General features: G+C 39.3%; 1 protein-coding gene across 1 annotated transcript in view; it reads left to right on the plus strand.

The window, feature by feature from the left end:
- Positions 1-1,669: 1,669 nt before the first annotated feature.
- ASXL2 (ASXL transcriptional regulator 2) overlaps positions 1,670-14,075 on the plus strand; it is a 74,516-nt gene continuing 62,110 nt past the window's right edge. Inside the window, exon 1 of the mRNA XM_032215546.1 lies at positions 1,670-1,946. Within this exon, the coding sequence (XP_032071437.1) occupies positions 1,890-1,946 (57 nt within the window). The 5' untranslated portion in view covers positions 1,670-1,889. The remainder of the gene's footprint in view (positions 1,947-14,075) is intronic.

The raw sequence follows: 14,075 nt of genomic DNA on the forward strand, positions 1-14,075 counted from the left end.
TAATACCACTTTATGATACCTAGGATAAGACCACACTTGGAATACAGCATCGAAGATGTTGAGCCTCTAGAACAAGGGTCAAACTGGCGGCCTGCGATCCGGGTGCATCATGCACAGGCCACATCCACCTCAGCTCCGTGAATGGGAAAAAACATCACGAAATGTCATATGATGGCAAAGTGATGCAGCTAGTTTGACCCACATGCTCTAGAAATAATGGAGGGAAGAGCAACAAAAATGATTATTCCCCAAAGCACCTGAAGGCAGAACAAGAAGCAATGGGTGGAAATTAATCAAGGAGAGAATTAACCTCGAACTAAGGAAAAATTTCTTGATAGTGAGAACAATTAACCAGTGGAACAACTTTCCTCCAAGTTTTTAAGAAGTGATTGGACAACCATTTGTCTGAAATGATATAGGGTTTCCTGCTTGAGCAGTAGGTTGGACTAGAACAGTGGTCACCAACTGATGGTCCGTGGACCACTGGTGGTCCACGAGAAAAAATTGGTGGTCCGCAGAAAAATCATTTGCATTTTTTATATTACACTAAATACTATTTATCTTTTATTAAAAAATCATATTAGTGGTCCACGGGATTTAAAATTATGAATGTAGTGGTCCCTGAAGTCCAAAATGTTGGTGATCCCTGAACTAGAAGACCTCCGAAGTCTATTCTATTCTACTCCTAGTCCATTATTTCTTTTCTATATTTCTATTCTATTACTTTTCCTATTGTATTATTTATTTTCTATATTTCTATTCCTATTCTATTATTTCTTTTATATATTTCTATTCCATTCTTATTCCTATTCTATTACTTCTTTTATATATTTCTATTCTATTATTTTTCATGTTCTACTGTTTATTTATATATTTCTATTCTATTCTATTTCCTATTCTATTATTTCTTTTATATATTTCTATTCCTATTCTATTATTTCTTTTATATATTTCTATTCTATTCTTTTTCCTGTTCTATTATTTCTTTTATATATTTCTATTTCTATTCTATTCTTATTCCTATTCTATTATTTCTTTTATATATTTCTATTTCTATTCTCCTTGTTCCTTTTAACTTGCCGTGCCAAATAAGCGTGGGTCGAATCAATCCTATAAACCAGGGCTCAGTGATGCCCTGAATAGTGTCTTATGCGGACGTAACTCCATGAGAAACTGCTGAATTGAGACTCGATATGGACAGCATAGCAACCGGAGTGTAGCCAATATCGAACAGCCTCATTTCTGCCACCAACAGGAGAAAGCCCGGGCACTGAAGAGACCCGATTAAAGAGCTTGCAATTAACACCCAGAAACTCTACACTCAGGTTCCCACAGGGAGTCCGTCTGTAACGACGCCTCCCCAGATGGTGAAACGCGTCCCAGGACGGTGCGCATGCGTAATATTAGAAAACTACCCTAGGCAATCCAAACCTACGACACTGGGTGGAAGGCCACGACTATGGCGTTTTCCCGTCACCCCAGCACGACGCATGCGCATCTGTCTCTCAACGCCTTGTTTCCCCCGCTGCAGGGCGGAGCCGCCTGTCACCAATTCCCTTTGGCTCCACCTCCGTCCCGTTTCCTACACTGGCAGTGGGCGGGATTACGCGGTCAGTTGGCGGGCAGGCCGAAGAGGAGGAGGGAGGGAGGGAGGGGGAGAAGTGGAGGCACTGTCACGTGATTACTGTAGGTTTCCCAACATGGCGGCTGGGGTAGCTGCGGGCGTTGCGAGACTCAGGATTTAAGTAGCGGCCGAGGCCAACCCTTCCTTCTCCTCCCCCTCCCACGGCAGAGACCCCGCACCGGCCTCGGACACGCCCCCTCCCCTCGTGCCTTCCTTCATTCATTCATTCCATCGGTTCTTCGGCTCTTGCCAGTAGCCAGCTGCCATGAGGGAAAAGGGCCGCAAGAAGAAGGGCAGGACCTGGGCAGAGGCCGCCAGGACGGTACGCGGGGTTGGGTTGGGCGTGGGGGGACGGACGGACGGGGGGGACGGACGGTACGGGTGGCACCAAGTTTACTTTTCTCTCTCTTTGAGCGCCTTCGTCACTGTTAGGCGGTTTCTCCTCCAGGCAGTGGCCTCTGGAGTTGTTAGGCTTCAATTCCCACCGTCTTCAGCCTCCATGTTTAGGTGCAGGTGATGGGAGTTGTAGTCCAGCATTCTGGATGATTGGGAAGACCCGCAGTAAGATACAAGGAACTCTTTCCTTCCCCCCTCCCCATCTCCTTGCGCCGCCCTCAAATCTTTGTACTAAAACGAGTTTTTGAAGTGTAAATGATTAAAAACCCGCCTCTATTTCTGTGATCTGACAGTTGGGATGGGAAAACAGCTGTTGCTTGCCAAATATTCCATCCTCTCTGGAGAAACAGGTAACTGTGGCTCACTGGATGAAGACCACTCTTTGTTGTTAGAAAAGTCACATTTGCTTTCAAGGCTAGAAAAGATCTCTTAGCATATGCTCAAAATGGTTGGTGTTTTGTGTCAGATATACCCATATTTCTCATTGGTTTTCAGTAAACCAAAGGTTAGCTTAGTTGAAAGTTGCTGGAGAGACATTAATACCAAAGTTTTTCAACAAACACCCCCCCTCCCATTTTCTAGTGCATCATGGTAATCATATTACCAGAATGATTTGGCAGGGTAGCTGATTACTTCCATGTCATTAAGACTACATCTGAAAGTTTGTATATGTGTCATTATAAATTATAAATATGATAAAAGGTGCTGTTTTTTGACTATATAAGAACGTTAGAAATTCAGATGACATGCCTTCTGAAATTCTAATTATTTCATTAATGAGCCAAGCAAGTAAAGATTGTTTCCCGCATCTGAAATCACTGTGAATCAATTTGATTCCTGATTTTTTTAAAAATCATTTTATACCTTATTTCTGCAGTTGATTCAAACTTTGTTTTAAACCTTAATCCTTTTGGTATGTATACATTTAATTTAATTTATTTATTAAATCTATATGCCATCCATCTCATCATCAAATGATTCTCAGCAGCAATTTGTAGTTAGTTCTGGGTAAAATACACTTCTGTGTTTCCAGTCTTGTTGATAACATGAAAAGTCACATAAACCTCATTTTAGTAAACAACTCTTAATCAGAAAGGTTACATATACAGTCAAGAAAAGAACTGTAGCTCATTGACAGAAGATTTGCATTGGCTAGGGAAAATCCCAGATTCTGTCTTCCATTGATTGTTTTAACAAGGAGTTCTAGTCTTGAAAAGCTACTGTCAGTATAGATAGGGCTAATCTAGATGGAGTAATTTTATTCGTTCTTATTCAGCTGTTGTTCATCATTTGTTGTTATTCAGTTAATAATGAAACAATATTTTAGCAGCTTTGTATTGTTAATAAACAATATCCACGCCCACATTAGTATTGAAAGGTTAGGGAAACATTAACTTCCCAAAATGTCAATCTGTGTGTATAGGTTTGTTTGTTTGTTTGTTTGTTTGTTTATTCATTCATTCAATCAATGAATCAATTTATATAGCCACTCATCTCGCAAACAAGCAGCGCTGAGGGGCATACAACACAGCTAAAAAATTAATAGTTACATATTTAAGATTTTGTGCAAATCATCATAAAAGTTCTAGCTCTTTGTTTCTGCTGAAAAATCTAAATTTTACACACACTTACAGACACACACACACAAACGAGGATATTGGGAGCTTTAATCTTTGATATCAAAATTAAAATGCGGTGTTTTTTGTAATATGGTAACTTCAAGTGGATCTTTTTTTCTTTGCCAGATTCTAAATATGAATGCTTTTAAATCACAGTTGAATTTAGGCTTCCTAATACTGAGTATTCAGAAGTTAGCCTTAGCTGTTGATAGTTTATATACTGTCTGTATAATGCCATTTTGTTATAAACGTGTATAAATAAGGTGGTTGCACATATATCATCCTGTTTTTCTGTAAAAACAAACATCAGTGACTTTTAGGAATGGTGAAGCATGTTCCTAAATGAAAATATTTTAAATATCCTATAAGTTCAAACTTCAGTAAAATACTTTGCAGTCTATTGTTACAAGAAACTGGCTATTTTTATTTGCTTCTTAGATTGATATTCTACCTTTTGCTCAGGAACTCAAAGCAGCTTTGAAATAAAATCCTCACACTGTTAAAATATACTGATAAAGTATACTGTATGAGTCTATATAAATGGCATAGAAGATCTGTAATTAATTTGAATGTTTCCATAGTTGCAGACTAGAAGTTTAAGATAATAACATCTATATACTCTTAAATTGGGTGAAATGTTGTATTGTAGGGCAACAACTTTTGAACCAAGAAATCCCACATGGACTAAAAATTTGAGACTCCAGAATGCATATAAATCCCGGATCCCATGATTCCAATGGAATTGTAATTTAACAAATTTTATAAAACAATTCATGTATAAAACAATACAAAATGTTACAAAATATTTCCTGTGGTCAGTGCTTGATGCTTGACTCTGCTAGACAGTTCAACATGGGCTATTTTCAAGGCAGATACATCTCTCAATATTTCCCTGATTTTTAAAAAACTTTTCAAGTACATTAGAAGCTTTGCCATTGTTGAAGGCATTGAGGAATCTAGTAAGGAAATATCTCTTAAGACAGTGACCTAACAGATTGTCTAGTTCTATATCAGGGGTGTCAAACACAATCCCATTGCGGGTCATATCAGGATTTTCTTTGCCCTTGGGGGATCGGGAGGGCACGACCTGGTTGTCATGGCCAACTGGGTTGTCATGGCCAGGGGGGCCAGGGCAGCATGGCCCCACGGGACAACTCAGCCTATCGCTGGCCTGCTGGCCGCATGTTTGACGCCTTTGTTCAATATAATTGAATCACCCAGTTCTGAATCCCTAAAATTTGTACAGAACACTTGTCATTTGCTTTATCTGGAAAACAAATTCCAGGTAAAATTCTATAACTCAATTTTATTGATATAGGCTATACTAATAGAATCATAAAAACCTGATAGTTTTCCTTTCCCTCCCTCCTATGCCAAAGAGAGTTAAGACAGAGCCAATTTAAGTTGCTAGTATTTTCTTCCTTTCCTGGGTTTAACTCCTCTTTGCTAACCGATGTATCCAATCTGCAAGGTTGTCTCTATGGTTCTCTAAAATTATGCAAAGAAATGAATTTTGGGGGCTCTTACGTATCTGTTGAAATGAATCCGTTGTTGTAATTTGCTAGGTTCAATTCTGTGACCAGCTTTAATGTAGGAAAAAGCCACAAGAAGTGAGCTTACATATTGCTTCCTTTCTGTGCTATGGGGATTTTTTTTTTAATCATTACCTTTGGCAATTTTATATAGGCTGGGCTATAAGACTACCTAATTTGGTAGCCCTTACAAAACTATGGGGTAAGTACCTTATCTCAAATTTCCATTGTTTCCTTGTCAGAACAGTCAAAATATTTTGAGTTTCATTCTTTCTAAATACTTGCTACATGAAATATGAAATGTTCTAATGGAACATTCTGAATAGGGTGGTTTTGTTCTGAGTTTGGAACAAAGCATTTGTTTATTTTGTGTATATCCATGTGATGATGTTTTATAGATGATTTGAACTGCTTGATAGAAGATTTTAAATGGTGTGTATATAACCATGATGGCGAACCTATGGCACGTGTGCCAAAGGTGGTACGCAGAGCACTCTCTGTGGGCATGCATGCCATTGCCAGCTGCTCTTCTGGTTTGTGGCATGTGGATGTGTGCCGGCCAGCTGATCTTTGTGTGTGCCGGAGCCCCAGAAACCTGAAGATCGGCTGGCCTGTTCACATGTGTGCACCGGCCACCTGGTCCTTGGGTATGTGGTGCGCCCGCACCCGTTCCATTTTGGGCACTCGGTGCCCAAAAGGTTCGCCATCACTGGTATAGAAGGAGTAGCAGAACCTGGGGGTGGAGTTAAAAGAGCAATCAGTCTAAAATCCCTACATAGTTGCAAGTGAACTAAATCCTCTCTTGAATTATTTTAACTGTTATCAATCTATGCCAGGGGTGTCAAACTCAAAGCCTGCAGGCCAGATCTAGCCCTCAAGGTGCTTAGATGTGGCCCATGGGGCCTCCCTGGAAATAGCACAGGACCGACCTATGGTGTCTCTGCCAGTGAAAACAGAGCATGCGGCCCTCCCCAGCTCCATTTTCAGCTGCAACAGCCTCTTGCAACCCTCTGCCAGTGAAAACGAAGCTTGGGAGGCCAAACTTCATTCTCACTGGCAGAACACTTGGGCCACCACAAGGGCCCACAGCACAAATGATGTCGAACTGGCCACGACCATCCTGACCACACATACCCAGCTCCCCAAGGTCAAACGCAACCCTGATCTATGCTAACCATTAGTTGAGAGGATTCCTGTGCATAGTTACGTTTAGCAATTGTGAAATTGATTTTCATTTGTGGACTTGATCTTTCTCGCCTAATAGTATGCTACCTTTACAATCCACCCTCTTTTCAGTGCTGCAACCTCTACAACTTCTCTGACAGATATGAGTATCCTGCTTGTGTTTGCAGACTTCCAGCAAAGGCCATTCACCACTTTATGTAACAATCCAGTTCACTGACTGATAGCTTGTACGGTCAGGAAATTCCTCCTAACTAACCCTAAACTTGAAGCTTTCTCGCTGTAGTTTTAATCCATTGGTTCTGGCCCTGTTCTCTGGGGTGGTGAAAAATATGCACATCTTTTGTAATTACTATCTTATCTCCCCACTGTTGAGTGGAGTAAAATAGATATATGTTTCTTCACAAAGCTTGATTCCAGACAGCTCACATCTTGGTAGCCCCCTTTGAACTCACTCCAATTTGTCACTGTTCTTTTTGAATAGTGATACCCAGAATCCAGTATTCCCAATGTAAAGAATTTGGTCAGAGAAGGTGTTCTACACTTCCTGTAATCTGGACTTTAGCCTCCTGTGAATGCAATTCCAGATATAATGTCTATATTCACGCTGATTACATTGTTGAATCATGTTCATCTTGTAGCCTACTCGAATATCAAATTCTTTTCCTGTTTGTCATTTTTTAATCAGGTCACTAATAAAAATGTTGAATAGTACGAGGAATAGACAAGATGTTTTGTCATTCCACCCCATACTAATCTTCACACTGTTTGAAAGCCATTGTGAATATTCTCTGGGTGTGGTCATCTAGCCAATTATGAATCTATTTGCATTATACAGTAGAGGCCATGTTTTAGCATTTTGCTAATGTAGCTATCAAGAGACTTTCTCAAATGCTTTGCTGAGTTCAAGGTACCTACAGCGTTCTCTGATCTATTAAACCTGTGATACTGTAAAAAAATAAGATCAGGTTAATTTGGCTAATCCATTGTATCTTTTTTTTCTATTCTTTTCTAAATGGGTATGCATCTTGCTTTATGATCTGCTCAAGTACCTTGCCCAGTATAGATATCAAACTGACAAGTTTGTAATTTTTCTGGACCTCCCTTCTCATATTTTAAAGATTAAAAAAACATTTGTTGTTCACCAATTTTCATGAGTTTTCAGACATTGTATTTAGAAGTTTTGTGATAATTTCCTCTAGTCCCTTCAGTACTTTAGGAGCTAATTCAACTGATTGTGGAAAAATTCATTTACTTTATCTGAGTTTTTACCTTCTTCTCTTCTGAACTGCAGCTACATTGCCGCCAGCTGGAGCTTCATTTCCTATTTGAGAGAAGGCACACTAAACATCTCAAACTGATTTTAAGTTGTCCTTATGCCAACTTAATTTTTATAGTTTCTTTTGTTTTATCCACTGAGATAGTGGTGATGGCAGTGTGGAAGGGAAGGGAAAGAATATAAACATTGAAGAAAATCCTTATTATGATTTGATTTGATTTGTTTGCCACCCATCTCTCACACAAAAATGTATAAAATCACAATGAAAATACAGATTATAACTAAAACGAAAAGATGGGAAGGAAAGGCACAAAATTTAAAGTGGGGAGTGGGAACTGCTATTAGTTGATCAACCATTTCCAGTGTGATATTCCCCCACTAGGGCTCCAAGCCAATTGGTACAGCCAGGTCTACAGGCTCTTGTGGAGAATGGGAGCCAATCTCACTTCAGCAGGAAGATGTTCCAAAGGACCAGGGCCATAGCAAATAAGATTTTTCTCCTGGACCTCACCAGCCAGAATTCTTTGACTGATGGGATCCGCAGCATGCCTCCTCTGCAGGTCTGGGTAGAGTGGGTCTGTCCCATAGAGGTGGGTCAGTTCCTGGACCCATGCCATGCAGAGCTTTATAGGTAATAACCAACAGCTTGAATTGCACTTGGGAGCAAACTGGCAGCTAATGCAGCTTGCAGCACAGCAGTACAACATTGGCCACTCTACAGTTCCCAGAAACTACCCTGCGCCTCTGTTCTCTGCACCAGTTGAAGCTTCCAAATGCTTTTCAAAGGTAGCCTCATGTAGAGCACATTGCATTAGTCTAAGCATTAGAGGACCAGAACATGAATGACTGAGCACAGGGACTCCTGATCCAGGAAAGGCTGCAACTAGTGCACAACCAGAAGTTGTGCAAAGGCTCTCTTAGCCGTGACTGTTATCTGCTCTTTGAACAGGGGTTGCAACTCCAAGGGAACCTGTGGACTGAGTCCGTCCGGGGTAGTGCCACCCATCCAGAACTGAAGATGTCAGTGTCTTTAGTTCTGCTAAAGCTCCAAAGACACTCAGGCTTACCAGTATTCAGCCAAAGCCTGTTGTCTCCCATCCAGACCCCCACAGCCTCCAGAAACCCTGAGAGGGAGCAACAGCATCGCTTGGGCATCTGGGGTGGAGATTTAAAGTACAGTATCATCTGCATATTAATGATACCTCAACTTGTGGACATGGATGATATCACCTAGCAGCTTCATGTAGATGTTAAACAGGATTGGAGAGCGTACTGGACCCTGCGGCATGCCACAGAAGATATTGCACAGGATTAAACAGACTACTAAAGGCCACAGGTTTGAAAATGCAGTTAAATATTTTTTCTTTTAATTGTACATTAATAAATTCATGATAGTAGACTGGATAATATGCACCAGGTACACAAGTTATGCTGCATTTTGGGTAGGACTGCCACTTAAAGTCCTTTGCTGTTTTCTTTCTTGCATATATTCTAAAACGTTCTCAAGGCAACTAAGAAAAATATTAAAATAAAGAATAAAATGCAAGTGAAATTAGAATCAATTTAGAAACTGGGAGAATTAGGAGGACATATAGGAAAACAAGTAAACAAAGCCTTAAAAAGTCTTAAAAATGTCATATTACACCTGAAAGCTGAGACAATTGGAGCTAATTGAACCTTAAAGTAGGAGAAGAAACAACATTGGAGAGAGTCAACTTTCTAGTTATTTTTAATCTCTGGACAGGATCCTATAAGAACAGATAACATTTTAGGCATTTTGTTCTTATTTGTTTCTAGTGATAGCCACCACCTTAATTTACATAGGGAAGTGATTTGGTATACTGATCTTTTAGAATTAACCAGGATGATAGTTGATTAATTTATTCCTGCCTCAGAGCTCCTTTTACTCCCAACTGTTCCATTGGCAATTAGCTTTTTGCTATTTTGACAGTAAAATATACAAATAGTCTCTAGTTTTATGTAAGTAAAGCATACACAAGAAATTATAGTTACATTTTTAAAAAGGCCAGATCCAGGAAATGTGTAAAATGTTTTTCTTTTGGAGTAGCCAGGAGGCTTCTCAGCGCAAATTAGTTCTTGGAATTGAGAAACATTTTTTCCCAGGAGGTTTTGTTATAGAACTGCTAATAGATCAGGAGATCTGGCTGTGCACCTGAGTCATTCTGGAAATCAGTGGCAGTAGAAAACAAACCCCAAATCTTTTTGTTAATATCTTTTATACATTTGGTTACACATCTAAACTTATTTTCAGAAGAGCTAATTGTTTCAGTAGAGCACCTGCACCATCTTTTTAATAAAAGAAATTAGAAACATTACTAGGCCATTCCTGTGAACCTGAGGTAAGTCATTGCTAATTTTTATGTAACTGCAGTCTAGAATTCTAATGTAAAATTTCCCTCAGCGGTTTGTCACTGCATTTTTCCAGGAAGTTCTCCCTGCTCCCCTGGCCAATTTCCCAGTCTACCATGCATTCCCTGGAGGTCTTCCATTCAAACACTAACAAGGCCCAGGCTTAGGTTTGCAGCCCAAGCATTGATATGTTGCCATCTTCAAAGATGATCTTCATTTGCTGTATTTCACATCTTTGTTGTAGGAGATTCAAATGATTTAATATGCTAAACCATTGAATCTCAGTGTTGATCTTTTGTCTTTTCAGACTTCATGTACAGCAGTTGCTTCCTTCCTAGAATTTGTAGCATCAGACTACTAATAACAGTATTATTGAAACTATGAAAGTCTTTAATTTCGGCTTCCTGGGGGTGGAGCCTGTCGCCGAAGGAGCTCAACGGAGCCCCTCTCAGAGTTCTGGTCTGTATATCTAATTAAGATCAATAGATATCACCCCTTTTTGGCAGAAAGGGGCAGGCAGAAGCTCAGGTGCTAGGATTTATTCGTAGTTCACAGCCCTTTTTTTTTTTGGGCTGCGAACGGAGAAGAGATCCAGCGTAACTGAGCTCTTATCTCCAGCCAGTTCCTCGCAGCTGCCTTTTTGCAGCCCTAGACAGGCGATCCCCCCCCTCAGGACAATGATAAATTGCTTAAAGCAACTTAAGGCTAACACGAGCGGGTCTTACTCCTGTGATGTTCCTTTTTTTATAACTATCTAAACACCAGCCTTGTTTTTCCTTTGAAACTTCTTTGTTCAACCGAGTACAAGATGGCGTTTTTACTGTGTTGGTGATTGATGACGCAATTAACCGGCTTTATCTCCCCGGAGACTGCTACTCATTAACAAGCAAAATCTACAAATAATTTATTGAGAACTGACTAGGTGAAGACACTGTTTATCTGTTTATTCTCAGCTTTTATCTATAATGCCTCCCAGGTCTAAGCAGGCAAAAAAATCCCCCCCGCATGTGCTTAAAGAACTTGTTACTAAATCGCTGCCTTTGCCTCCTACACCCCCTACTGGAGATTCCTTGACACAGGAGCTTCTTTTTCAAATACTCAATGATTTTAAACAAGAAATCAAAGAATTTGTGCTGGATTTATGCGACAAAATACAGACTAAAATTGCCTAAATAAAGGTGGATATGTTTGAAGCTATGTCTACTTTGACAGATTATATCGAAGAAATGGAGACTAAACTGGAAACCTTGGAGGAGGCTAATTCTAATTTGACTTCCAACATCCAAGTATTACAACAAGAGATTAGAGATACTCAAACACAACTTATAATGATAAATTATAACAGAAAGGCGTTTGCAATAAGAGTCAGAGGACTGCCCGAAAAGAAAGGAGAGAACTTGAAACAGACGTTTGTAGAAGCTTTCAGCCAAGCGGTGGGAGGTCCGGGATTCAATTTTGATTGGAATATTCGAAAAATCTATCGCCAGAATTCGTGTGTAGCAGAACAACGACAGCTTCCAAGAGACATAATTATATACTTTTTCACAAGAGAATCCAGAAATGCGATCACCCAAAAGTTTTACAACAACAGGCTCCGAATCGATGGCCATGATTTGTTTGTCTTTAAAGAAATCCCGCTCCAGATGCTGCAAGCAAGGAGAGGCTATACTTTTTTAACCCAAGAACTTAGAAATCGTCAAATACAGTATAAATGGGAAGCTCCAGTTGGAATCACAGTTACACTCGAAAATCAAAGATTTCGTATTAATTCTGTTTCGGAAGCTCGGGACTTTTATTATAAAACTCTGAAGGCGGGGCTTCTTGACTCACTCGGAAATGCGGAAGGACAAGGTGAAGGAAAGACAAGCAGCAACTTACTTGGTTACAAGAAGGAGGGAGTTGTTCTCCCCCTACTGGAGAGGCAGAAGAGCGGAAACTGAGGATTTAGCCATATTTTTAAAGCAGCGGGACACGTGGTTATAAGGCAGAGGGTTGCCTTCTCTTTCCGGAAGGGCAGAAGAGTAAAGAATATAGATCCAGCGATGTCTTTAAAATACTTTCTAAGCTCTTGGACTGATTAAAATTTTAGGATTTCTGTTTGGGATGAAATGGTAAAGCTGTGTATCGATGAGGAATGGAAAGAAGCATTGCTTATTTTGGACAGATATTGTACGGGACTTTTATAAGACTTATTTGAATTTCAATCCAAACTGCGCATGAATTGTTTTCTGTGAGGAAAGCGGGGACTAAGATTTATTTGAATTGCAGTTTGGGATGAATGGAGTCGGGAGGAGTGGGGCAGAAGGGAAGGTGGAGCGGGATATTGATGAAGGGATCTTGGGATTGAATGAAGTGGTATGGATTTTGGGCACACATTTTACGGATTTACATGCTTGAAGTATAACATAAACAGCTCAGGATTTTAAAGTGAAGAGCGAGATCCTAATCTTAAGGAATTTGGGCTTGGGAGGAATGGAGATGAGAAACGAAGGGTAGGAAGATGAGTAGCGAAAGTATGATTAGACTGCTCTGTATTTGAAGATAAATTGATTTTTGTATAAACTAATATTTGAATATAAGGTTAAGAAAGGCTATCTGGAGAGTCTACAGGAAGATGGGGGTAAATATCAAAGAAGTAAGGGACGAGGACAAAATATAAATGGAATGATTTATACTGTTTAAATTTTAAGAATGATGGGAGGCTGAGCATAATGCAAAAGATTTTTAATTTTTTTTTATTTATTTTTTTCTTTTTTTTCTTTTCGGAGTGTTCTTTTTATTTTATTTTCATTATTATTGTTAATAAGATATTTTAGAAGGTGAATGGTACTGAACTGTGCCGGGTGTGGGACCTGGGATTAGGGAGGGGGGTTCATTGGGGGTGGGTGGGTGGGTGGAGATATAGTTTCAATATATAGAATAAGAAGAATACACTTGTATACTGTTGTTCCTTATCTTTTCTTTTTATTTTTCTCTTTTTTTTTCTTTTTATTTTTTTTTTCTTCTTTTTTCTTTTCAGCGTAGATTAAGGAATAGAGAAATGCACCAAAGTGAGAAGTAGAGGAAAGGAAGAGGGAGAAGTAAGGAGGGAGGAAGAGGGGAATGTAAGGAGGATGAGAGGGGAAGGAGGGTGAGGAAGGCGAGAAAGGAAGATAGGAGGGGAAAGGGAAGTAAGAGGGGTGATCGTTGGGGGAGAAAGGAAAGTTGGAGGGGGAGAAGAAGGGGTGTATGAAAGCGATGTGTTTAGGTTGGGATTTTTCTTTTTTTATTATTATATTATTATTATTGCAAATATTCAGTATATAAGTGAATGTACAAAATTGAAAATGAAAATGAATAAAACATTTAAGAATAAAAAAAAAAGTCTTTAATTTCCTTAATGCATCCAGAGAATATGTCAGTATATTGCAAATATGGCAACGATATAATGGCTTGTAAGTAGTATTGTACAGTAGTAATCTTAGCTTATATAAAATATTTTTGGTATCTTGGAGTAAAACTAGGCTTAAGTCAAGCTTGTGACATACAGTCAAATGTGCTAGAAATTACTAGTACTTTCACCAGAGTAAGAACAGAATGCTAAATGTGGTACTGGTTAATTAAGACTGGTAAATATAGAGTTTCTGTCTTGCTTAAAATTGTGAAATGAAAGCTTTTTTTTTTTTTTTACCAAAGCCATGATGGGCAACAGAAATTAGTACTTTGTGTTAGTTTGGTAATCTATATAATAAATAATAATGGTTTTATAGGAAATTGTGACTTAGAATGTAAAGAAATCAAACAAATAAAAATAGGTATGATAAAGTACGTGTAATTTTTGGATCCAAAGTAGGCAAGGATTCTAAGATCCCATGTGGGCACCCTAATTCTACTTGTCAGCAATTTCTAAAGGAGCTGTGCCTTTTCCTGAGGTCACAAAGGGAGATGTCTAGGCTTAGAGAAATACTAATTGAGTTTGGGAGAGATTTCATGTTGGGGGACTGATAATAATGCAGAGCTGCCAGCAGGTACATTGAAGTTGCCAATGTCAGTTTGTAAACACTTTTGTCCACTTCAGTTTACAATAATATCTC

Source organism: Thamnophis elegans, chromosome 4, assembly GCF_009769535.1.
Source record: "Thamnophis elegans isolate rThaEle1 chromosome 4, rThaEle1.pri, whole genome shotgun sequence".
In the NCBI taxonomy this organism is placed as follows: Eukaryota; Metazoa; Chordata; class Lepidosauria; order Squamata; family Colubridae; genus Thamnophis; species Thamnophis elegans.